General features: G+C 45.0%; 1 protein-coding gene across 1 annotated transcript in view; it reads right to left on the reverse strand.

Moving 5' to 3' along the window:
- Window positions 1-22,365, reverse strand: part of LOC129713218 (secreted frizzled-related protein 1-like) — a 105,182-nt gene extending 82,817 nt beyond the window's left edge. The window contains 1 exon segment of the mRNA XM_055662142.1: window positions 21,423-22,365. Coding sequence (XP_055518117.1) covers window positions 21,423-21,951 — 529 coding nt within the window. The 5' untranslated portion in view covers window positions 21,952-22,365.
- Between the last annotated feature and the right edge of the window lie 3,416 nt (window positions 22,366-25,781).

The following is a 25,781-nucleotide window of genomic DNA, read 5'->3' on the forward strand; positions in this document are numbered from 1 at the left end:
CCCACACCAATCAACATGTCCCATCTACCCTAATCCCACTTGCTTGCGTTTGGCCCATATCCTTCTAAACTGATCCAGTCTAGAAGCCCTGTCCCATGGTACGAGTTCATTCCAAGAGCTCTCACGAGTTTAAAAAAAATCTAACTCATGTTAAGCACGGAGAATGAACGTAGCGGGTACGTCGGAGCTCGGGGATGTCTCTTAGCGCTAACGGCAGGTACTCGGGAAGAACCGCTAATGGCAGGTAAGCACGGGAAGACGCGTGAAGATTTTTCAACATGTTGAAAAATGTCCACGAGAGCCCCGAGTACCGACGAGTGGCCAGTACCGTAAATCTCCGAGTTGGAATCAGGGCAAACTCGGGAGAGCTCTTGGAATGAACTCGTACCGTGGGACAGGGCTTTTAATATACCTGTCTAACTGTTTCTTAAATGTTGGGATAGTCCCTGCCTCAACTACCTCCTCTGGCAGCTCGTTCCATACACCCAACACCCTTTGTGTGAAAGTTATCCTATTAAATCTCTCCCCGCTCACCTTAAACCTATGTCCTCTGGTTCTTGATTCCTACTCTGGGCAAGAAACTTTGTGCATTACCCGATCTATTTCTCTCATGATTTTGTACACCTCTATAATATCAACTCTCATCCATCCTCCTGTGCTCCTGGGAATAAAGTCCTAGCCTGGTCAACTACTCCCTATAGCTCAGGCCCACGAGTCCTTGTAAATCTTCTCTGTACCCTTTCCAGCTTGATAACATCGTTCCAATAACATGGTGCTCAAAATAGAACCCAAACGCTACACGTGGCCTCGCCTACGTCTTATATAACCATAACATGACCTCCCCAATGTCTATACTCAGTACTCTTACTGATGAAGGCAAAAGTGCCAAGGAAAGCAACATTGGAACATCGTGCAGGAGTAACTCGACAGGTCAGGCAGAATCCCCAGAGAACACAAATAGGTGACGATTTGGGTCAGGCCCCTTCTTCAGACTGCCATCTACATATGTGATCCCTTTATCTGTAGCTAAAGGGATCAGGGGGTATGGAGAGTAGGCAGGTACAGGATACTGAGTTGGATGATCAACCATGATCATATTGAATAGCCGTGCAGGCTCGAAGGGCAGAATGGCCTACCCCTGCACCTATTTTATATGTTTCTATGTAAAAATCTTGCAAGATCAATGCTTATTTGTATAATACATATACATACATTTTAAACATTTTTTTGTTCAGTATGGGTGTTATGGAGTACTATGTTTGAGATTGAAAGACTAGGCTAAGATTGAAAAGACTAGGCTTGTATTCACTGGAGTTTAGAAGGATGAAGGGGTATCTTATAGAAACATATAAAATTATAACAGCTAGATGCAGGAAAAATGTTCCCAATGTTGGGTGAGTCCAGAACCAGGGGCCACAGTCTTAGAATAAAGGGGAGGTCATTTAAGACTCTTAAGACATCTGAGAAAAAACGTTTTCACCCAGAGAGTTGTAAATTTATTGAATTCCCTGCCACAGAGGGCAGTGGACGCCAAGTCACTGGATGAATTTAAGAGAGAGTTAGATAGAGCTCTAGGGGCTAGTGGAGTCAAGGGATATGGGGCAGGCACGGGTTATTGATAGTGGATGATCAGCCATGATCACAATGAATGGCGGTGCTGGCTCGAAGGGCCGAATGGCCTCCTGCTGCACCTATTTTCTATGTTTCTATGTTTACATATCTGTTGTGCTGCTGCAAGTAAGAATTTCATTGTTCCGCTTTGGGACATATGACAATAAAACACTCTTGACTAAGTAGGGTCATCTCTCTTCCCCTTTGAGTCTAGGCCAGGGGTGGGGAACTTCTTCATGTTGGAAGGCCGCATTAAGTTAGCTATAATTTAACAAGGCCACATCCAAGAAACTTTAATTAGATACATTTCAAAATGTACATTATTTTGTTAAAATAGCCCGCATAACTTACTAATGTTTTAATTGTGGCCGTCAGTTGCGGAGGATTATTTCATTGAATCTTTTACTCTTTGGTGTTTTAAATACGTTCATTTAAGGTTAAAATTAATATAATAAAAGACGAACAAAAACATATTAATAAAAATAAAAGGATTTGTTCTACAAAATTTGGATTTATTCAAAAGGCCGCACTTAATGGCCTAGAAGGCCGCAGGTTCCCCCCCCACCCCTAGTCTAGGCTGTGATGTTACAGTATTTAAAAACAAATCTCATTTCCACTACACCCACCTGCGCATCCTGCTCATTATCCCAACCACTACACCGTGTTAAATGTCATTCCCGAGAGCTTGTTACATTTAGTCATGGAAACAGATGGCCACCAATGGATGATGTAGATACATGCTGGAAAGCAAGGCAAAGTATCTTTTTCAAAGATCCACTGCATTTTCATGCATCACCTCCAGTGCCAGAGACCACCTGCCTACCCACGGGCAAGTGGTGGTGTAGGTCAGGCAAGTGAATCATCCTCCATGGTCTTTATTCCACCTGCATTCACAACCCTTTTGGTGGCCTCGGAAATGCTCAACAATTTCCAGTTCCAATGCCAATGTCTAAGTTTCATCGTCAACATCCAATCCCTCTACACTTCCATCTCTCTTCAATGGTCTCTCTTCTCATACAGTGTGGAAAGAGGCCCTTGGGCCCCCCAACTTGCCCACACTGGCCAACATGTCCCAGCTACACTAGTTCCCCCTGCCTGCGTTTGGTCCATATCCCTCCAAACCTGTCCTATCCATGTACCTGTCTAACTGTTTCTTAAACGTTGGGATGGTCCCAGTCTCAACAACCTCCTCTGGCAGCTTGTTCCATACACCCACCACCCCTCTGTGTGAAAAATATTCCTATTAAATCTTTCCCTTGCACCTTGAACATATGTCCTCTGGTCCTCGATTCTCCTACTCTGGGCAAGAGATTCTGAGCATCTACCCGATCTATTCCTCTCATGATTTTATACACCTCTATAAGATCACCCCTGATCTTACTGCGCTCCAAGGAATAGAGATACAGCGTACTCAACCGCCCTATAGCTCAGACCTTCTAGTCCTGGCAACATCCTCGTAAATCTTCTCTGAACCCTTTCAAGCTTGACAATATCTTTCCTATAACATGGTGCCCAGAACTGAACACAGTACTCTGAATGCAGTCTCACCAACGTCTTATACAACTGTAACATGACCTCCCAACTTCTGTACTCAATACTCTGACTGATGAAGGCCAATGTGCCAAAAACCTTTTTGACCACCTTATCTACCTGCGACTTGACCTTCAAGGAACCATGCACATGCACTCCGAGATCCCGCTGCGTTACAACACTCCCCAGAGTTCTATCATTCACTGTGTAGGTCCTGCCCTTGTTGGACATCCTAAAATGCAACACTTCACATTTCTTTGTATTAAATTCCATCAACCATTCCTCCGCCCATCTGGCCAATTGATCCAGATCCTGCTGCAATCTTTCACAACCATCTTCACTATCGGCAAAACCAACCACTTTTGTATCATCAGCAACCTTATTAATCTTGCCCTGTATCTTATCATGCAAATCTCCACCACCTCCCTCCTCCAGCATCAAAGTCCCCTCAAGATGGAGAAAGCCAGTGAACTCGAAAGTAGTGTCGGCGAGGTTTCAAGAAGATTAAGAGCGGATGTGGAGGCTTCTGAGGTGGTACAGAGGGGTTTTACCAGAACGCTGCCTGGATTAGAGGGTTTCAGCCACAGGGAGAGGTTGAAATGAACTTGGATTGTTTTCACTGGAGTGTTGGAGGTTGAGGGGGAGACTTGATGAAACTGTATAAAATAATGGGAGGTATAGATAAGGTAGACAGTCAGAACCTTTCCCCCCCACGGTGGAATCCAACACTAGAGGGCATAGCTGTAAGTTGAGAAGGGGAAACTTTAATGGAATGTTTTTTTTTTAAACAGAGTGCTGTGGGGCCTGGAACACCCTGCCAGAGGTTGTGATGTTGGCAATGATAGTGGTGCTTAAGAGGCTTTCAGATCGGCACATGGAAGTTCAGGAAACAGGGGCATATGATAATATACAGGCGGATGAGTGGTTGAAATTGGCCTCATGTTTGGTATAAACATTGTGGACCAAATGGCCCATTCCTGTGATGTGTTATTCTATGTTCTATGAAAGAGGAACATTGGGAACGGGATATGTGTAAAAAAATCGACATATTTGCTACACAAGATCTCTATAAAATATAATCACGACCACTTTGCCTGCCACTTGCCAGGCTTTGTCCCGCCACCATCTCTTTTCCATCATCCTCCCCTCTACAATCATTCTGAAGAAGGGTCCCAACCCAAAGCATTACCTAGCCATGTCCTCCACAGATGCTGCCCGACCTACTGAGTTACTCTAGTGCTTCGTAATCGATGCAAGATTCCAGCATCTGCAGTTGCTTGTTTCCCAAAGTTTAAATCAAGTGCCTTCTAAAGGGGCCGTCCCACTTGCGTGTCTTTGGCACGCACATTACGTGAACTCGTGGTCGCGTTGAGGCGCGCAGGCATCGTGTGGCCGCGCGGGGCCGGTCCCACCAAGAAGTGAGGAGGGGTATGTAGTTGAGCGCAACATTGCGCGAGGCTCCGAAATTTTTGTAGCGAACAAAATCTTTGCACGCCAACGGCCTGTCGCGGAACTGACGGCCAAAGTGGGACAGGCCCAAGACCCTGGCGCGATGCAACGTCTCACCTTCAGCAGCAGCAGAAGCGGGCAAACGATCGCCGAGCTGTTGTGGTCCGGATCCGCCCCCACTTCTACTCCCAGAGCAGGGCCAAGAAAATTGAAGATAGACACAAAAAGCAGGAGTAACTCAGCGGGACCGGCAGCATCTCTGGAGAGAAGCAATGGGTGATGAAGAAGAGTCTCGACCCGAAACATCACCCATTCCTTCTCTCCAGAGATGCTGCCTGTCCCACTGAGTTACTCCAGCTTTTTGCATCCATCTTCAAATGACATCACGCGCTGCAGACGGCTGTGCGGTCGAACGAAGTCGCGCCCGACCTTCGCGGGACCGTTGCGACCGGGAGGTCGGGTAATTAGCGTGCCAAGGACACGCAAGTGGGACAGGCCCTTAAGGCTGAAACATTGTCTGAAACAGCAGGTGGTCTTCTCTGGTGAACAGAATTATAGTTTAGCTTTGAGATTCAATGTGGAAACAGGCCCTTCGGCCCTCCGTGTTCATACTGACCAGCGATCACCCGTTCACATCCTGCACACTAGGGACAATTTACAGCAGCCACTTAACCTACAAACCGGCACATCACTGGAATGTGGAAGGAGATTGGAGCTCCAGGTGAAAACCCACGCGGTCACAGGGGGAAACGTTCAAACTCCGATCAGGCAGCCCCCGTAGTCTGGAACAAAGACGGGTCTCTGGCGCTGTAAGGCAGCAGCTCTACCACTGTGCCACCCCACCCCTAGAATAATTTTACAGCTGATGTAAAAAATGTAACAGAGATCTGCCAAAAGCAACTTGGAAAATGGCTTTGGAGCAGGAGGCTAGAAACCGTCCAAATCCCAGACTGATGGTTTCATTGCTGAATATTCAGCGTAACCAGCTCGCGAGGCAGGAGTTGCTGGAAGATTTCCACCACAGGCTGGTGGTGCCACCTAAGGTCCAGTTGGCTCAACTGATGAGTTTTTAAAACAATTCAGTGGATTGTTCCCGATGTTGGGGAAGTCCAGGACAAGGGGTCACAGCTTAAGGATAAGGGGGAAATCCTTTAAAACCGAGATGAGAAGAACTTTTTTCACACAGAGAGTGGTGAATCTCTGGAAATCTCTGCCACAGAGGGTAGTTGAGGCCAGTTCATTGGCTATATTTAAGAGGGAGTTAGATGTAGCCCTTGTGGCTAAGGGGATCAGGGGGTATGGAGAGAAGGCAGGTACGGGATACTGAGTTGGATGATCAGCCATGATCATATTGAATGGCGGTGCAGGCTCGAAGGGCCGAATGGCCTACTCCTGCACCTAATTTCTATGTTTCTATGATGCTGTCGTCAAACAGCGCCACAATGTCTCCTCCATTCCTTGAAGAGTTTCTCATGTTATTTTGTTTTATCTCTCCATGCTCTTGTTCTCAATCTCTCCCCATCCACCATGCACTCTCGGCAATTCTTTCCTCCTGTTAGGATTAATAATAATCTCTTTATCGGGAAACGACACGGTTAAAATGACGTTCAGGAAGAAGCAGGGGGGGCTGCATGGTACCACAGTGTAGAGTTGCTGCCTCACTGCGCCAGAGATCCGGATTCGATCCTGACCACGGGCGCTGTCAGTACGGGGTTTCCCCCAGTGTCTGCGTGGGTTTTCTCTGGGAGCTCCGGTTTCCTCCCAAACTCCAAAGATGAACAGGTTTGTAGGTTAATTGGCTTTGGTAAAAACAAATTGTAAATTGTCCCTAGTGTGAAAGGGATCGCTGGTCAGCACAGACTTGGCGGGCCGAACTGCCTGTTTTCACACTGTCTCTCTAAAACTAAAACACTAAAACTAAGCAGCCTATCCACCAGTCTAAATAATTACTCCTTGCAAGACTGGTAGACGGTGGCTATTGTATGTGCCACCAACAATCCACTTCAAATAGTCCTCGAGAGAAATCTGACAGCTCTTCACAAAACCATTGAGGGGAAAAGGCAGATTCAAGAATCGAGAGCGTTTTATTATCTTATGTCCGAAAACCATGTCCTATGCCTCGAAACCACATGCATATATACAAACACACACACACATATATACATATACACACATACATACACACAAATATACATACACACACACACACATAAATACGTACACACGCATATACACACACATATATATATACACGTACACACACACATATATATACGTACACACGCATATACACACACATATATATATATATACACGTATATATATACACACACACACATATATATATATACATATATATATACACACATATATATATATATATATACACCCGCACACACATATATATATATGTATATCTGTACGTATAAACATAAATATATATATATCCATACCCGCATATTTCTACTGATATATATATACACATACACACACTGTTTATATATATATACACTGTTTATAAATACACATACATATATATAGATTATATTTAGTTATATATGTGCAGAAGCAAGGAACTGCAGATGCGGGTTTACACAAAAGGACACAAAGTGCTGGATTAACTCAGCATGTCAGGCAGCATCTCTGGAGAACACGGATAGGTGACGTTTCAGGTCGGGACTGAAAGCCTGAAGAAGGGTTCTGACCTGAAACGTCACCTATCCATGGTTTCCAGAGATGCCGCTTGAACTGTCGAGTTACTCCAGTACTGTGCGCCTTTTTCTTTAGCTACAAATGTGCGTGTTAGTCTTCAGTATGAATATAAATATCCCTGTTAATTGTGTTTGTGATGCGTGCTATAATTGAACAAAAGTGTACATATCTGTATATTGTACACGAGTATGAGTGTGTTTATATGGGAGTGTGTTTAGGTATGTATTGTGTTTAGTGAATATGTGCTTGTGTATATGTCTCGGCCTATATGTCGACACATACCCATGAATGTTTCTCTGGTGTTTCATAATGAGGTACAAAAGCACAAAGCGCAATTAAATGTTCTTATTTCTGAGACAACTTAACCATATAACCATATAACAATTACAGCACGGAAACAGGCCATCTCGACCCTTCTAGTCCGTGCCGAACACATATTCTCCCCTAGTCCCATATACCTGCGCTCAGACCATAACCTTCCATTCCCATCCCGTCCATATAACTATCCAATTTATTTTTAAATGATAAAAACGAACCTGCCTCCACCACCTTCACTGGAAGCTCATTCCATACAGCTACCACTCTCTGAGTAAAGAAGTTCCCCCTCATGTTACCCCTAAACTTCAGTCCCTTAATTCTCAAGTCATGTCCCCTTGTTTGAATCTTCCCTACTCTCAGTGGGAAAAGCTTTTTCACGTCAACTCTGTTTATCCCTCTCATCATTTTAAAAACCTCTATCAAGTCCCCCCCCCAACTTCATGCAAACAAGTATTTTACAACTCAAACGCTTCTGGTTAAAAAGACAGAGTCGACCGTGTGCCCCCGTTTTCTGCCGCTCCCTCCAGTGGAAATGTTCACAAAGATTCATGCTGTTAATTGTTGAGGCTGTTCCCAATTGTTTGGGGATTTGCAGGGACCCGAAGGTGGCTGTGAATAGATGGGGTGGGTGCCCATTTCCAATGTAGGAAAGAACTGCAGATGCTGGTTTAAATCGAAGGTAGACACAAAATGCTGGAGTAACTCAGGTAGCATCTCTGGAGAGAAGGAATATGTGGCATTTCGGGTCTCGACACAGTTTGTGTCTACCTAGTCCCAGGCACAATTTATTTTGCTTAGGTAAGCCTGGCAAAACGGGATTGTGATCAGTAACATCAGTGTGCGTGTGTGTGCGTTAGTACCCAACACACTCCGGGGAATTGGGAGCAGGAACCAGGAGCAGGTCAGTGTCAGGCTTTGACAGTAAAACTTGTGGCTGTTGCCTTTTACTTTAATTTAGTTTAGTTCATTATTGTCTGTCACGTGTATCGAGGTACAGGGAAGGGCATTTTGTTGCGAGCTATCCAGTCAAAGGGAAACCTGTGCATGATTCCAATCAAGCCGTCCACAGTGTACAGTTAAAGGATAAAGGGTACAACATTTAGTGCAAGATACAGTCTGATAACATCAGATTAAAGGTTGTTCAAAGGTCTCCAATGAGGTAGATGGAAGGTCAGGGCCAAGAGCGGAGGGGACAGGGGACACAATTTTTTGGTGGCCATGCGCGCACATGCGCACACTCACACACACACTCACGTGCGAGGCTTCGGAGGCTCAATCCAGCGCTAAAAGCGGAGATTTTAAAATCGGGATCACAAAAACTTGGGGGGGGGGGGGGGGGGTGTCGTCCCCCACCTCTCAAAACATGGGAGGGGACGTGTCCCCTCTGGCCCCCCCGGTTTTTCCGCCCCTAGTCTGGGCTGCTCTCTAGCTGATGAGAGGGCAGTACTGTTGTCTGATACTAACTGGGAAGCAACTGTTCCTGAATCTGGAGGTGTGCATTTCAAACTTCTGTACTTTTTGCCTGATGGGAGAGGGGAGAAGAGGGAGTTGCCGGGGTGAGATTTTCCCTTGTGGGCTGGTGGCCTTGCTGAGGTGTAGTGTAGATGGAGTCAATGGAAGGGAGGTTGGTTTGTGCGTCGTTCTTGGCTATGTTCACAGCTCTCTGCAATTTCTCGCGGCCTTGGATGGAGCAGTTCCCAAAACATGCCTTGTTGTATCCCAGAAGTTGATCTATAGAAGTTGGTGGGGGTTGTTGGGGACATGCCGAACTTTCCACGAAAAGAGAATACAGATGTGCAACAATGCTAAAAACTATATTCTGCACTCTGTATCTTCTTCTATGCTCGACCTATTGTACATGTGTTTGAACTGACTATCTAAATATGGTAGACAAAAATGCTGGAGAAACTCAGCATATGGGTGAGGCAGCATCTATAGAACGAAGGAAAAAGGCAACATTTCGGGTCGAGACCCTCTTCTTCATAGAAACATAGAAAATAGGTGCAGGAGTAGGCCATTCGGCCCTTCAAGCCTGCACTGCCATTCAATATGATCATGGCTGATCATCCAACTCAGTATCCTTCTCTCCATACCCCCCCGATACCTTTAGCCACAAGGGCCACATCTAACTCTCTCTTAAATATAACCAATGAACTGGCCTCAACTACCTTCTGTGGCAGAAAATTCACCATTCTCTGTTTTTCTCATCTCGGTCCAAAAAGATTTCCCCCTTATCCGGGAAGAAGAAAGGAAGAGGCGGAGACAGTGGGCTGAGGGAGAGCTGAGAAGGGGACGAGAAAGTAGGGACTACCTGAAATTAGAGAAATTAATGTTCATACCGCTGGGCTGCAAACTGCCCAAGCAAAATATGAGGTGCTGCTCCTCCAATTTACGGTTGGCCTCACTCTTCCCCAGGACAGAAATGTCGGATTGGGAATGGGAGGGGGAATTGAAGTGCTGAGCCACTGGGAGATCAGGTTGGTTATTGCAGACCGAGCGGAGCTGTTGGGCAAAGCGATCGCCAAGCCTGATCCAATATGGTATATGACCTGTTTAGAAAGCATACAAAATGGCTTTTCATTGTATCTTGATCCCTGAGGCAATAATAAACTCAAACCTGAATTAGGAGCACAGTGCTCTCTCTGGAGGAGATCCCAGGCTCTGACATGAAGCTCTCAGCTTGGTATGGGCTCAATGTCCTGGCATGGATCCCCCTGTCTGTGAACTAATTCACTGGCCAGGTATACAGCTAACTGCCTGGCACAGAGGTCACTGGCTGAGTATTGAATTGATTGCACTGGCATTAAGCCCACTGCCCCAAACGTACAGCTCAGTGCCCTAGAACGGAGTTGAAGGAATACAAGCAAGTTTTATTCAGTAATAATTGAAGACAGGAAATCCAAATGCACTTCTATGTACAGGCACCAACTGCCCTGTGTGAATCCACACTACACAGATCAGGAATGGACAAGGTTTTCTCGCTGTTGTGTGGAGAATTACATAGCTTCAACTAGGATCATACAACTTGGTCTCAGCGTTCGCAGGCTTTGCAGGAAGAAGGATGGCAAATGGAATTGTCACTTCTGTTTGCAATTGATGGCCATTTGAAAATGCGTGAGCACATGTGTAGATGTGTGCATGTGCGGGTGCATGCATGTGTGTGTGTGTGTGTGCACATGCGCATGTGTGTGCGCATGCGCATTCATATGTGTGCAGAAGACTGTGCGCATATCACTTGGCCACCAAGCCCCTGTGCCTGGGCATTACAACACTTCACCCCAGGTGATTCCAGACTGTCAAAGCTGCCACAGCCAGACATAAAACCAGTTTTTATCCACGAGTAGTTGCTCTACTCAACAGCCAAATATCTGTTGATCTGGTATTTTGTTGGTTCACATGCTTGATCAATGGTGTTTTATCATTAATGTTTTATAATTATTAATGTTCAGTGTTTTCGGAGTCATTCGTAACTGTCACTGTACGTCATGTTGTTACTTGTAGGCGGAGCACCAAGGCAAATTCCTTGTATGTGAATACTTGGCCAATAAACTTACTTACTTATTTCAAAGTGTGTTTGAGCTTGTGTGCTTGCGTGCATGTGTACACATGTGCTTATGCGCATCTTTGCCGAGTAAATAGGAGTGGGAGTGTCTAGGACCAGAGGTTGTATCCTCTGAATTAAAGGACGTACCTTCAGGAGGGAGTTGAGGAGGAATTTCTTTAGTCAGAGGGTGGTGAATCTGTGGAATTCGTTGCCACAGAAAGCAGTGAAGGCAAGTCAATGGATATGATTATGGCAAATATAGATTCTTGATTTGTATGAGTGTCAGGGGTTATGGGGAGAAGGCAGGAGAGTGGGGTTGAGAGGGAAAGATAGATCAGCCATGATTGGATGGCGAAGTAGACCTGATGGGCCCAATGGCCTAATTCTGCTCCTATCACTTATGCGTTTGAATACTTAAGGCCTGATGCCCCAGGCCCACTTTGGAAACCTGAACGGAAACCTCTGGAGACTTTGCGCCCCACTCAAGGTTTCCCTGCAGTTCCCGGAGGTTGCAGGTAGTGGAAGCAGGTAGGGAGACTGACAAAAACCTCCGGGAACCGCACGGAAACCTTGGGTGGGGCGCAAAGTCTCCAGAGGTTTCCTAAGTGGGACAGGGGCATTAGGAGTCCTGCAGTTAAGTATCCCCATTTCATTTATGGTTTCATCAGATAGCTGCAAGAGCGGGATAAATTAGTTCACCCACAAAGTACAGGAGGCGTGGGGAACAACTAAACAAAAGCAAAGAATCTTGCACGCATATCCAACATACACAAGTAATTGTTTTCCCGGGTACAGTCCTGGGTGTGCTGCTCTTTGTCAACTGTTTAATTGTCATATGTACCGACAGAACAATGAAATTCTTATGTGCAGCCACATAACAGGCCTGTAAATACAGTACTCACAAGAACAGAGGAAAATAGAAGCAGGGTTAGACCACTCAGCCACACGAGTCGGTCCTGTCATTCAATATGCTCTGCCCCAGGCATTAATTTGTCAAAGGGTTCACCCTAACTCCAGTACAAAGGACTGCAGAACCTTAAACCTGAAAACAGCTTGGGCCACCTTAGTGTTCCATGATCTTTTACACCATTTTTTAAAACATGGTATCGGAAGCAGATCCATCCCGCAAAACTGGCCCGAGGTGAATAAAATACCACGAGAAATTTTGTCTTGTTGCGCTCTTTAGAAACGCTCCGAGCTACATGGAAAAGCGCTGAACCCATGGATCCAAGAACATAGCATCAAAATATTTTAAAAGATTTTCAGCAGGATTTGTTTCTGAAAAACTCACAATTGCCTTCCAAAGTAACTTACAAATCACTGGATTTGTAAGGTTTTTTTTTAAAAAGTACATTTCGCTCGTATAAATTTGGTAGTGGATTTTATCTCAATTTGAAATGAATATTGTGATATGTCCAATGAAATGATATATGTGATTTTCAGCTGCAGCATTTAAAGTTGAGTTTAGTTTCGAGATACAGAGCGGAAACAGGCCCTTCGGCCCACCGAGTCCATGCCGACCGGCGATCCCCACATATTAATATTATCCTACACACACTAGGGACAATTTATACATTTATACCAAGCCAATTTACCTACAAACCTGTACGCCTTTGGAGTGTGGGAGGAAGTCAAAGATCCACACAGGTCACGGGGAGAACGTACAAATGCCGTACAGACAGCGGCAGTAGTCAGGATCAAACCCGGGTCTCCAGCGCTGCAAGCGCAGTTATGCCCCCTGTCCCACTTAGGAAACCTGAACGGAAACCTCTGCAGACTTTGCGCCCCACCCAAGGTTTCCGTGCGGTTCCCGGAGGTTGCAGGTAGGACAAAAACCTCCGGGAACTGCACGGAAACCTTGGGTGGGGCGCAAAGTCTCCAGAGGTTTCCATTCAAGTTTCCCAAGTGAGACAAGGCAGCAACTCTACCGCTGCGCCACTGTGCTGCCCATGTTGGTTGAGTTAACACTCCAGGTACAAAAGGAAATACTTTTAAATAAATTGTTTAAAAGATGGTATTATAAAGCACTTTCCCATTGCACACTCAAGGCATTTTGTAGAGCGGAAATGATTTGAGTGGAAAATTGAGAAAATCTACCTGTCAGAGCATAATTGGAGGTCCTTTTGCCTAATTTTGCCCAAATTGAAACCTCTAGCCAACGTGTCTTCATTCCCTCCCCAAGCACATAGAACGGTTTAATTTGCTCCCCGCGTCATTTACCACCACACCCGCAACCAAATGGAAAATTGGTTAATAATTATTTAGAAACAAGGAACTGCAGATGCTGATTTACAAGAGAAAAGGCACGAGGTGCTGGAGTAACTGAGCGGATCAGGCAGCATCGCTGGATAACATGGATAGGTGACATGGAAACATAGAAAATAGGTGCAGGAGTAGGCCATTCGGCCCTTCGAGCCTGCACCACCATTCAATATGATCATGGCTGATCATCCAACTCAGTATCCTGTACCTGCCTTCTCTCCATACCCCCTGATCCCCTTTCACACAGAGAGTGGTGAATCTCTGGAACTCTCTGCCACAGAGGATAGTTGAGGCCAGTTCATTGGCTATATTTAAGAGGGAGTTAGATGTGGCCCTTGTGGCTAAGGGGATCAGGGGGTATGGAGAGAAGGCAGGTACGGGATACTGAGTTGGATGATCAGCCATGATCATATTGAATGGCGGTGCAGGCTCGAAGGGCCGAATGGCCTACTCCTGCACCTAATTTCTATGTTTCTGTTTCTATCCCTTTAGCCACAAGGGCCACATCTAACTCCCTCTTAAATATAGCCAATGAACTGGCCTCAACTACCTTCTGTGGCAGAGAATTCCACAGATTCACCACTCTCTGTGTGAAAAATGTTTTCCTCATCTCGGTCCTAAAAGATTTCCCTTCTTATCCTTAAACTGTGACCTTTCGGGGACAGGACCTATCTTCACACCCCCTTCTTTTGGGGGGTGGGAAGGGGCTTAGAAAGCTGGAAGAGAGAGCTTGAAATGAAATAAATAATGATCTATCCATGGTCCAACACTTGGTCAATATAAATATCATAGATACAAACAAATACGCAATCCAGGCAGCCGCAGAAATACATACAAAATTCTTCCCATTGCATGATTTGTGTGCCATTGCATACTTCAGCAGCACGCCCTGCTTATGGGGGTATTTTATGGCCACCTTCTCTGTTGATGTGAAAAGATTTCCTGTTCGCTAACTTTAAATGCTATGTTTAGACTGGCCCAAATTCACATGATCAAGTGTGGACTTTCCTGTGTTGTGCTATGCTGCAGCCAACCAGGTTATTCTCAACCTTAAATGCGATGGCATTTCAAAAGTGAGTCTTTGGACTGTAATACTAACATATAATGATTGATGTAGAAATTTGTCTGTAGACTAGTTAATCCTCAAGTTTAAGTAGCCAGCTTCTCAGGCACGTGACAACTTGCTTCCTTTCAACAAAGCAAAGTATTGCGTGCTGCTGCCTCAATGTAATGTTATCAAATACAGCCACACAGAATTTCAGTGGTAGGATTAACGTTGCCTTAGAAAAGACACTAAATGCTGGAGTAACTCAGCGGGTCAGGCAGCATCCCCGATGAATATCGATAGGTCTGCTAAAGGAACTGAAACGTCACCCAAGCCTTCTCTCGAGAGACGCTGCCAGTCCCGCTGAGTTAAATCAGCATTTTAACACAGAAACATTGAAAATAGGTTCAGGAGTAGGCCATTTGGCCCTTCGAGCCAGCACCGCCATTCAATATGATTATGGCTGATCATCCAAATTCAGTGCCCCGTTCCTGCTTTCTCCCTATGTCCCTTGATTCTGTTACAGTTTTATTTATCTCTCTTGAAAACATCCAGTGAATTGGCCTCCACTGCCTTCTGTGGCAGAGAATCCCACAGATTCACAACTCTCTGGGTGAAAACGTTTTTCCTCATCTCAGTCCTAAATGGCCTACCCCTTATTCTGAAATTGGGACCCCAGGTTCTGGACTAACCAACATTGGGAACATTCTTCCTGCATTTAGCCTGTCAAATTTTATACGTTTCTATAAGATGCCCTCTCATCCTTCTAAGTTCCAGTGAATATAAGACATTGTATAGACATTTTGTGTCTATCTTCGGTTTAAACCAACATCTGCAGTGCCTTTGTACACATGGATAGGCGATGTTTTGGGCTGGGACCCTTCCTGAGTTGCCTTAGATGGCCTGGGTTAGGCAGAGAACGAGTAAAAGCAGAACAACCTATTTCCTAATTCTCAAGGTTCACATGCAAGCTCTATGCATTTTGCCAGATAGAATCTGAATAGCATCCAGGGACCTATATCTTTATATAAGATTGTGCCTTGAGGAGAAAGCTGGTGGACAAAATTAGTGCAGGATTTGCAGCTGAAAATTAAGTACAGAGCCGTGATTATTCAATAGCATGTGTTCGGAAGCCAAAAATAACAACCATTTATTTGTGTATTTGGTGAATGCCCCAATAAATGATCCCAATCTCTTCGTTATATTACTCAACCAAAAATAAACAACAATTTCCCCTTTAAGACATAACATGATCCTACACACACTATGACTGCTGGAACAAAATGGAAAAGTATTAAATGGCTTAAGTGTTTCCACATCCCAGTAGGGGGAATGTATTATAAGGCCAACAAATCCTTAGCCATTCACGTTGTTAATGCATTTCAATTAAATATTCATTATAGCTTGTAATTTCAATTGAATGTAAGAATGCCCATCATTTTTTCTTGTTAATAGCTTTCTCCTTTCTATAGCAGAAAGTTGAGTTTAGAAATGTTGTTTTGAGGTATAACATGGAAATTGGCTGTTCAGCCCAACCGAGTCCATCGATCACTCATGCTCACTAGTTCCATGTCATTCCACTTTTGCATCCGACATACTGTGGGCATGCGGCGCGGTGGCGCACTGGTAGAGCTGCTGCCTTACAACGCCAGAGACCCGGGTTCGATCGCGACTACGGGTGCTGTCTGTGTGGAGTTTGTACGTTCTCCCCGTGGCCTTTCTCCGGGATCTCCGGATTCCTCCCATGCTCCAAAGACGTCGTTTGTAGGTTCATTGGCTTGGCATAAATTTAAATTGTCCGTAATGTGTGTAGTAATTTAAATTGTCCCTAGTGTGTGCAGCTCCTAGACTGTGGAACAGCATCCCTCTTCCCATCAGAACTGCCCCCTCCATCGATTCCTTTAAGTCGAGACTTAAAACTCATCTTTACTCTCAAGCCTTTCTTGATGTTCTCTGAGGGAGGGCTGTATGTATGTATTTATGTATGTACTTAATCTATGAACCACTGTTGTATAACGTTAGTACCTCCACCAATGTAAAGTACTTTGGTCAACGAGAGTTATTTTTTAAAATGTGCTATAGAAATAAATATGACTTGACTAGTATAACGTTAGTTGGTGGTGATCGCTGGTCGGTGTGGACTCAGTGGGCCAGTTTCTTCACTGTATCTCTAAAGTAAACAAAACTAAATATGAAGAACTTAATATGAAGAAATACTGGATGGACTCGGCTTGTACTCGCTAGAATTTAGAAGATTGAAGGGGGATCTTGTAGAAACTTACAAAATTCTAAAGGGGTTGGACAGGCTAGATGCAGGAAGATTGTTCCCGATGTTGGGGAAGTCCAGAACAAGGGGTCACAGTTTAAGAATAAGGGGGAAGTCTTTTAGGACCAAGATGAGAAAAAAAATTTTTTCACACAGAGAGTGGTGAATCTGTGGAATTCTCTGCCACAGAAGGTAGTTGAGGCCAGTTGATTGGCTATATTTAAGAGGGAGTTAGATGTGGCCCTTGTGGCTAAAGGGATCAGGGGGTATGGAGAGAAGGCAGGTACAGGATACTGAGTTGGGTGATCAGCCATGATCATATTGAATGGCGGTGCAGGCTCGAAGGGCCGAATGGCCTACTCCTGCACCTATTTTCTATGTTTCTAAATACAAGGGGTAGTTCACAGACGCCAATTAATGCTACAATCCTGCACATCTTTGGAATGTGGGAGTGAACCGGAGTACCTGGAGAAAACCCATGAGGAAAACGTACAAACTCCGCACAGACAGTACTCACAGTCAGGATCGTTCCCGTTTCTCAGGCGCTGAGAGGCAGCAAATCTACAGCCGTGCCACATCCAAGAAAGGTTTGGATCACTAAGAGGCTATAAATTAACAGCCTCCTGATGCCTAGCGATCCGTCTGCTTGGGTAGTCAGCCCTGTCGGGGAAGGGGGGGGGGGGGGGGGGGGGGAAGTTGGAGAAGGAGCAGAAGGTGTCATGGTCCTTACGTGATAAGCAGCAACTGGAGTCAAGAACAGGAACTTTGCCCGTTTCCCATTGCCGTGCCTCATATATCACTCCAATTGAAAAATTGCACCTTCAGACATTGTGCCTAAAGGAGTTCATAAAATGCACTCTGTAATTCCTTTCCGAACTAGTTAATGTTTCCAGGGAAATTACTACAAGTGATAGTCTTGTAAAAAGCTTCAGTAATGATGCTGGGTAGGAAGCAATGGGAATATAATCCTACTTTGATAAAACACAGTGTCGGGCAGCTGCTGAGTATAAATAAGCTTAACTTCAATAGAAAACGTAAAACCATGCATAGCACCCAGTATAAAACAGATAACCTACAGCGCTGCTACACGAATAGAGTAATAAAAAGCATCAGACTATGATAACGCCCGGCTCGATTATTATATGCAATCTTTGTCATCTTGAAAGTCCTGCAAATATGTAGAGTCACTTTTAACTCCAATTTGCTTGTGCTAGTTTGCAGGAAGCTGTACAAGAAAGGAACTTTACCCAACAATATCAACACCAAATTAAATAGCACCATTAATTAGTAAATAGGGGGAGGGGAAATAGGGGGGGGGGGGGGTGGGAGGGGGGAGGGGGGGGGTCTCAGGGATAGGAGGTGGACGTGTGGAAGGGGGGGAAAGGAGCAGGGCGAGTCATGCTCATAAGTGATAGGAGCAGAATTAGACCATTCGGCCCATCAAGTTTACTCCGCCATTCAATCATGACTGATCTATCTCTCCCTCCCAACCCTACTCTCCTGCCTTCTCCCCATAACCTCTACCACCTGTAATCATCAAAAATCTATCTATCTCTGCCTTAAAAACATCCATCGATTGGCCTTGGCCGCCACAATGGCAAGGCGGAGGGAGATGGTGGGAGAAATGTCAAGTCAAGTGAGTTTATTGTCATGTGTCCCCGATAGGACAATTCAAATTCTTGCTTTGCTTCAGCACAACAGAACATAGTAGGCATTGACTACAAAACAGATCAGTTTGTCCATATACCATTATATAATTATATAGAAGGGTTGAAGTCTGGTCTTGATTCGAAACGTCACGTATTCCTCTTCTCCAGAGATTCTGCCTGCTCAGATACTCCAGCTTTTTGTGTCTATTGTCAATGTTCATGCTGTTGGGTTGTAAGCTACTTATATTAGAATTCTCCAATTTCAAGAAATATCTATCCCCCCCCTCATCCCTCGCTCTCTTCACTCCATTAACGTATTATTATACTTTAACGTTCTATTGCTCAACTCAGACCTTGCACTGTTGTCCTCTGTCCTGTCGACTGTAACCTGCTGCCCTGCACTCATCTTTGTATATATATATATATATTGCTTTCTTTATCATTTACTGTGTGTACACTGCTTACCACATGAGCCTCAAGTGAACAAGATATTTCATTGCACCCTGGTGTATGTGACAATAAATTAATCCATAGTACAGGAAGGAACTGCAGATGCTGGTTTAAACCGAAGATAGACACAAAATGCTGGAGTAACTAGGCGGGACAGGCTGCATTTCTGGAGAGAAGGAATGGGCGACATTTCAGTCGAGACACTTCTTCTATCTAACTTTACAATAAAGCATCTCCAAGAAGTTTCTGATAGTCGAGCAGTTCCAAGCAATAAACACTGCAGTGACTACAGTCTCTGTATCAGGGAGTCTCCCACTTTAAAGACTATCTTTCCCCCCCCACCCCCCCCCCCCCCCCATACACAGAATGCCAGAGTAACTGAGCGGGACAGGCAGCATCTCTTCAGACCCATTCCTTCTCTCCAGAGATGCTGCCTGCCCCGCTGAGTTACTCCGGCATTTAGTGTCTATCTTTGCTGTAAACCAGCATCTGCAGTTCCTCCCTACACAAAAAATAATAACTTGACTCTATCATCCCTTGACCAACGTGGAACCACTAGAGTTTGCAGGTTTGCATCTCAGAGAGAGGGCACAAACCAGTACCATTAAACTGATTCCGAGTCTGAAGAAGGGCCTCGACCCGAAACGTTGCCCATCCCTTCTCTCCAGAGATGCTGCCTGTCCCGCTGAGTTACTCCAGCTTTTTGTGTCTACCATCAAACCCGCAGCCCACTGAGTCTGAATAAGAACAATGTGGGAGAGAATATCTTTGTTTCCCCATGGGTTTTGTCAAGCAAGGCTGAGGAGGGGGTGGGGAGGGGGAGAGGGGGTGGGATGGGTAGGAGCAGGAAACATACCAGAAAAGAACTGAAAAGAACTGAACGATTGATTTGCATCCCACAGCTGGTTCTGGTTCTGGTCGATTACTGGAGTACACTGGGCTTGGAAGTTGAGAGACGACGGGGGAATCTTCTTAGCACAAACTAGTAAAGGCAACTGAGGGTTAATGCTTCTGCTCAGAGCTGCAAGCCTGGATAAAGCATGTGGAGCCAGTGTTTGACAGCTCCGCTCTCACTGAAACTTTCCCCCCGTCCCATCCCGGAATGATAGCCTTGGCCTTGCAGACTGGTTTTTAGTTGTCGGCGATGCATCCTCTCTGACAAGCCAAATGTCTGAAACACATTTTGCACGTGAAACTGACGAAATAGAATGGACATCTTGGAAAGTGGAGGCCAAGGAATGAAATATTCCATGCACGTTTCAGGAAAGTGTTTAACCCTTTAGGGGGGGGGAAGAACCACAATCTGGACATCTACCCCCCCCCCACCCCCTACCAATCCTCTCCCCATTATCTATCACAGGTCTGAAGAAGGGTCTCGACCTGAAATGTCACCCATTCCTTCTCTGCGGAGATGCTGCCTGTCCCGCTGAGTTACTCCAGCTTTTTGTGTCTATCTTCGGTTTAAAACAGCATCTGCAATTCCTTCCGACATAGATCACTTTTTAATCTTCCCACCTTCAGTTTTAACAGGGAAAAAAAACTTTCCTGCACAACTTCCACTGCACATCCCCTGCCAGTAATTTATTTTTTGGAAATGTTAGCACAGTTTCAAAATGCCTGAGCTCAAGGAAGGAAGATAATTTGTCAACATTCAGCAGATTGCGAACCTGCCCTCAACTTCCATATAAATACTTTTTGGGTTTTTATTTAAAAAGACCGGGTTAGGTGAATTATTTTAAAATGGGTACCCACCCACTTGGATACAGTGCAATAAAAAAGTAATACAAATGGCTCTTTAAGCAATAAAAAGGAAGCTTTCGAGGTCAATGTGATGAAACAGGCCACTCGGCCCATCGAGTCCTTGCCATCCATCAAACACCCATTCTTTAATCCTTTCCCACATATTTCCAGTAATATCTCCCAGATTGTGTCGCTCACCTACACACTAGGGGCAATTTACAGTCACCAATTAATTTACCAAAGGTAGACACAAAATGCTGGAGTAACTCAGCGGGGCAGGGAGCATCTCTGGAGAGATGGAATGGGTGGCGTTTGGGGGGTCGAGACCCTTGCAACCCCAGTTAACTAACCAAACCTGTACTTGGTTGCAATGTGGGAGGAAACCGAAGCGGTCACAGGGAAGAACGTGCAAACTCCACATAGACAGTGCCCGAGATGCAGGATTGAGCCTGGATCCCTGGCGCTGTGAAGAAGCAGCGGCTCTGTTAGTTGTGATACCGAGCTGTCACTTCTGCAACACACACACCTAACAGAGTTATCCAGTGTTTAAGAAGGAACTGCAGATGCTGGAAAATCGAAGGTAGACAAAAGTGCTGGAGAAACTCAGCGGGTGCAGCAGCATCTATGGAGCGAAGGAAATAGGCGATGCCTATTTCCTTCGCTCCATAGATGCTGCTGCACCCGCTGAGTTTCTCCAGCACTTTTGTCTACTTACAAAGTTATCCCCTCCTTTCCTCCCACTCCCTTCTAAGGTTTGAGCAAGTAATTTCAAGACCAGCGAGTTCCCCCCCAACGCGTTTTAAGTTTATAGAGAGTCGGCAGCGGAGAAGACCAAGCGAGACCAACCTTGCGAGTTCGTGGAGAGGGTGGCATTGGGGTTTGGGAAGACGATACACAAGTCATTGTCAAGGGGGAACTTGTCGCACTTGAGCATGTCGGGCCAGGGGAAGCCAAAGAACTCCATGACAGGCGTGCAGGCATCTCGGACCGCCGTGCAGAGAGAACGACAGGGGTAGATGGGTCGGTCCAGGCAGATAGGGGCGTAGAGAGAGCAGAGGAACAGCTGCGTGTTCGGGTGGCAGTTCTTGTTGAGCAGCGGCACCCAGCTGCTGGCTTGCTGCTGCACCTCCTCCATGGTCTCATGGTCCAACAAGTTGGGCAGGCTCATCTTGTGATAGCCCACATTGTTGCACAGTCTCAGGGCAAAGGGGATATCCACGCAGTGCGGTGGCTTGATATAAAAGCGGCTATCGGCTTGCCAACTCGCTTCCTCCTCGTCCATCGCGGCGCAGCCGGCCAGGAGTCCTGTGCTCAGTGTCAGAAGCACAGTGCAAAAGTCCCAGTAACTTTTCCCTGGAATCCCTCTCTCCCCCATTTTTTTTTCTTCTCCCCTTTGTTACTGCCAAACAAAAAACCCTGTGCGGAGGTGTCAAGATTCTGCTCTGCTTTGCACCTCAGCAGGACTTTGTCTCCAGATCTGTGAGCAAAGAGTCTTGTTTTGTTGTTAAAGCAGAAGGCAGCGGTGGGTCGTTTGCTTTTAATGTGTCTCTGCTTTCGAAACAGGAAAGCCTTGAAGAGATATCAGTACCTGTCTCTGTGTTTTCATTATCCAGGCTGCTCAAGGACTTTCTCTCTGTTTTAATTCACCTCTCAATCTTCACTGCGTACAAATGTGCATTTAGGAGCGCTGATTTATGAAGCTTGCTTCCCCCGGTGCCAGCATCCAGCTTCTAGCTGCAGGCTTGCAGTGTGTAACTATCCCCTGCCTTCATCACGGGCTAAGAGCCTCGCCGAGCAACCAATCAGCCTTTGTCCACCCCCCATTACACTTCCCTGGAGAAGTGTCAATTACAGCTTTTATTTACCAATCGGCTTTTTGTAGGTAAAGTGACAGGCAAAAACCTCCCCCACCCCATCACTATTCACCACCCACTCTCCCCGCCCCCCCTCTCCTCTCTCACTACCCCTCAGCTCCAAGTTTTGAGCTCTCCCTTCAAAAGAAAAATGCGGAGCAATTGTGGTGAAATATTTACATGGCCATCCGGAGAGCTTTCTGCAAACTCTCCTGAACTTTTCCAGCAAGTTGCGAGAGAGCAAATGCATTCTTTAACGTGTGGCATTGTTTCAGCCGTTTTCACTTTACCTTGACTGCAGCCTTGTTTGTGTTTTCCCAATGACCTACTTGTCAGCTTTAGATCAATTTCATAAATACAACAAAAGAGAAACAGCCCACCCCAGACTCTTGGGTCGAATTTGAGATCCTTTCACACAGCGATTGTTGCAGCCGTCCCCTCGCGGGCAAGTGGGAAGTCAGGAGCTCAGCTACGCTCTCCCAACTGCTCACATATGTTATATATACACACACACACATATAGACACACACACACACACACACACACACACACACACATATAGACACACACACATTTAGACACACACACACATAGACACACACACACACATAGACACACACACACACACATAGACACACACACACATAGACACACACACACATATAGGCACACACACACATATAGGCACACACACACACACATAGACTCACACACATTTAGACACACCCACATATAGACACACATAGACACACACATATAGACACACACACACACACACATATAGACACACACACACATATAGATAGACACACACACACATAGACACTCATACACACGCATAGACACACACACACACGCATATAGACACACACACACATAGACACACACACACACACACTCATATAGACACTCACATATATACACATGCCAGCACACACACATACAGACACATATACATGCATGCACACACATATGTATACACACACATATACACTCACATATACACATAAACACATAACACACATATACATACATGCACTCACACGTCACACACATGCACAAACACACACATATACACATACGCACACACACATACATACACATATACACACACATATGTAAACATACACACACATGTACATATATATATACACACACACATATGTATACATATACAAAGACACATAGACATATACACACGCATATTTATGTATACACACATATGCATATACATATAACCTTTTGTGTCCCTTTTCCCTAACTAGTCTGAAGAGGGATTCGACCCGAAACATCAGTCATTCCTTCTCTCCAGAGATGCTGCCTGTCCCGCTGAGTTACTCCAGTATTTTGTGTCTATACATAACACACACACACATATACGCACACACACACACACATAGTCATACACAAACACATACACACATAGACATACACACACACACACACATGTTTATATATACACATACATATTCCAGGATTTCTTTCATGAAGTCATTTAAGGAAAATAAAATTGTTCTTCCTTTGTTTCAGCTTCCCAGAAAGTTGTGCCTAAAGGCATGAGTTATCTAACTAATCACTTGGGACAAGGCTGCCGTCTTGTCGCAGGGTTTTGTGAATAAAATTGTTCTGATGGACTTTTACAATTTTCAATGACTGTGCTGGCTGTTGTGAATGAAACACCGTCCACCTTAATTGGCTGAGAGAGGAGTCACAATTGAGTTGAACCACTGCCAGCAGTCCGATGAATGTCAGCATTCCTCACCTTTGTGTTCTTCTCTCATTGCTGTGCCGTGTGAATATGTCTGGTTTTGGGAGGAGGAGAATAATTAAACCGAGGAGGAATTCAGTCATTACACTGGGTCTTAGTCATTAAACGTGCATACCACCAGGCTCCAGAACAGCTTCTTCCCCTCTGTTATCAGACTTCTGAATGGTCCTTCCATAAGCTAGGGTACTGTCTGATTCACCTTTGTTTAAGGCAGAGATAGATAGGTCCTTGATTAGTGCGGGTGTCAGGGTTTATGAGGTGAAGGCAGGTGAATGGGGTTAGGAGGGAGAGATAGATCAGCCTTGATTGAATGGCAGAGTAAACTTGATGGGCCGAATGGCCTAATTCTACTCCTATTCCATATGAGTAGATTTGATGGCCAAACGGCCTAATTCTGCTCCTATTTCTTATGATCATATGATCTTATGACCTCTGCCCCATTGCGGACTTTGGATTTTGTCTATGGAACTGGTATGCTACAATGCTGAGAATTATATTCTGCACTCTGTATCTTCCCCTTTGCTCTACCTGTTGTACTTGAGTTTGGCTTGATTGTATTAATTCATTGTATTCACCGATTTAATTGCATAGCATGCAAAACAAAGCGTTGCACTTCTCAATGCACATGCACACCTGTCCATCTTCAAAAAAAACCATTGTTAAAAGCAAGCATTTCCACAGAACATACAGGTGACGTCCCATGGCTTTTGACCATGCCTGAGGCTTTGCTTCTGTTTGTGGTGTTTTTGATGTTTCTTTATTTTTCATGTCTTTTCCTACTATTTCTTTTGATTGTTATTTTTGGTGTGTATTAACTTTTTTGTCAATGATTAGTGATGTACAGCACGTTGTTGCAGCTATGTTTGTTTTTAAAGTGCTCTATAAATAAAATTATTATTATTATTATTATTATGAACCTACACCTAAATCTAACCATCTTACTTAAAAATAAAAACCCCACAAAGTGCTGGAGTAACTCAGCAGGTCAAGCAGCATCTCTGGAGAACATGGACAGGTGACGTTTTGGGTCAGGACCATTCTCCAGATGGGTTCCAACTTCCAACTTACCGACAGTTATCCTGTTATTTCAGGTGCCAAGAGTCAAAAGTGTTTTATTGTCATATGTCCCAAAATGGAACAATGAAATTCTTACTTGCAGCAGCACAGCAGATGTGTAAAAATATTACTCTTAGTAAACAACTAAAAAAGTTTAGTGTATATTCAAAAACACAGGCAAAAAAATTGACAATGGTAGTGTAAATTAAAAATGGATGCCCCCACGTCTATGTAGTTTGGGAACCATTTGGAGGTTGTAGTGTTTAATAGCCTGATGGCTGTGGGGAAGAAGCTGCTCCTAAAGCTGGAAGTTACAGTTTTCAGGCTCCTGTACCTTCTTCCTGATGGCAGGGGTGGAATGAGAGCACGGCCAGGGTGGTGTGGGCCTCTGATGATGCTGGCTGACATTTTGAAACAGCAGCCCTTCAATGGTGGGGAGGTCAGAACCAGCGATGGGCTGAGTGGTGTTCACCATTTTTTGCAGTCTTCTTTGTTCTTGGGCGTTCAAGTTGCCGAACCAGGCCATGA

This window comes from Leucoraja erinacea, chromosome 35 (assembly GCF_028641065.1).
Source record: "Leucoraja erinacea ecotype New England chromosome 35, Leri_hhj_1, whole genome shotgun sequence".
Classification (NCBI taxonomy): domain Eukaryota; kingdom Metazoa; phylum Chordata; class Chondrichthyes; order Rajiformes; family Rajidae; genus Leucoraja; species Leucoraja erinaceus.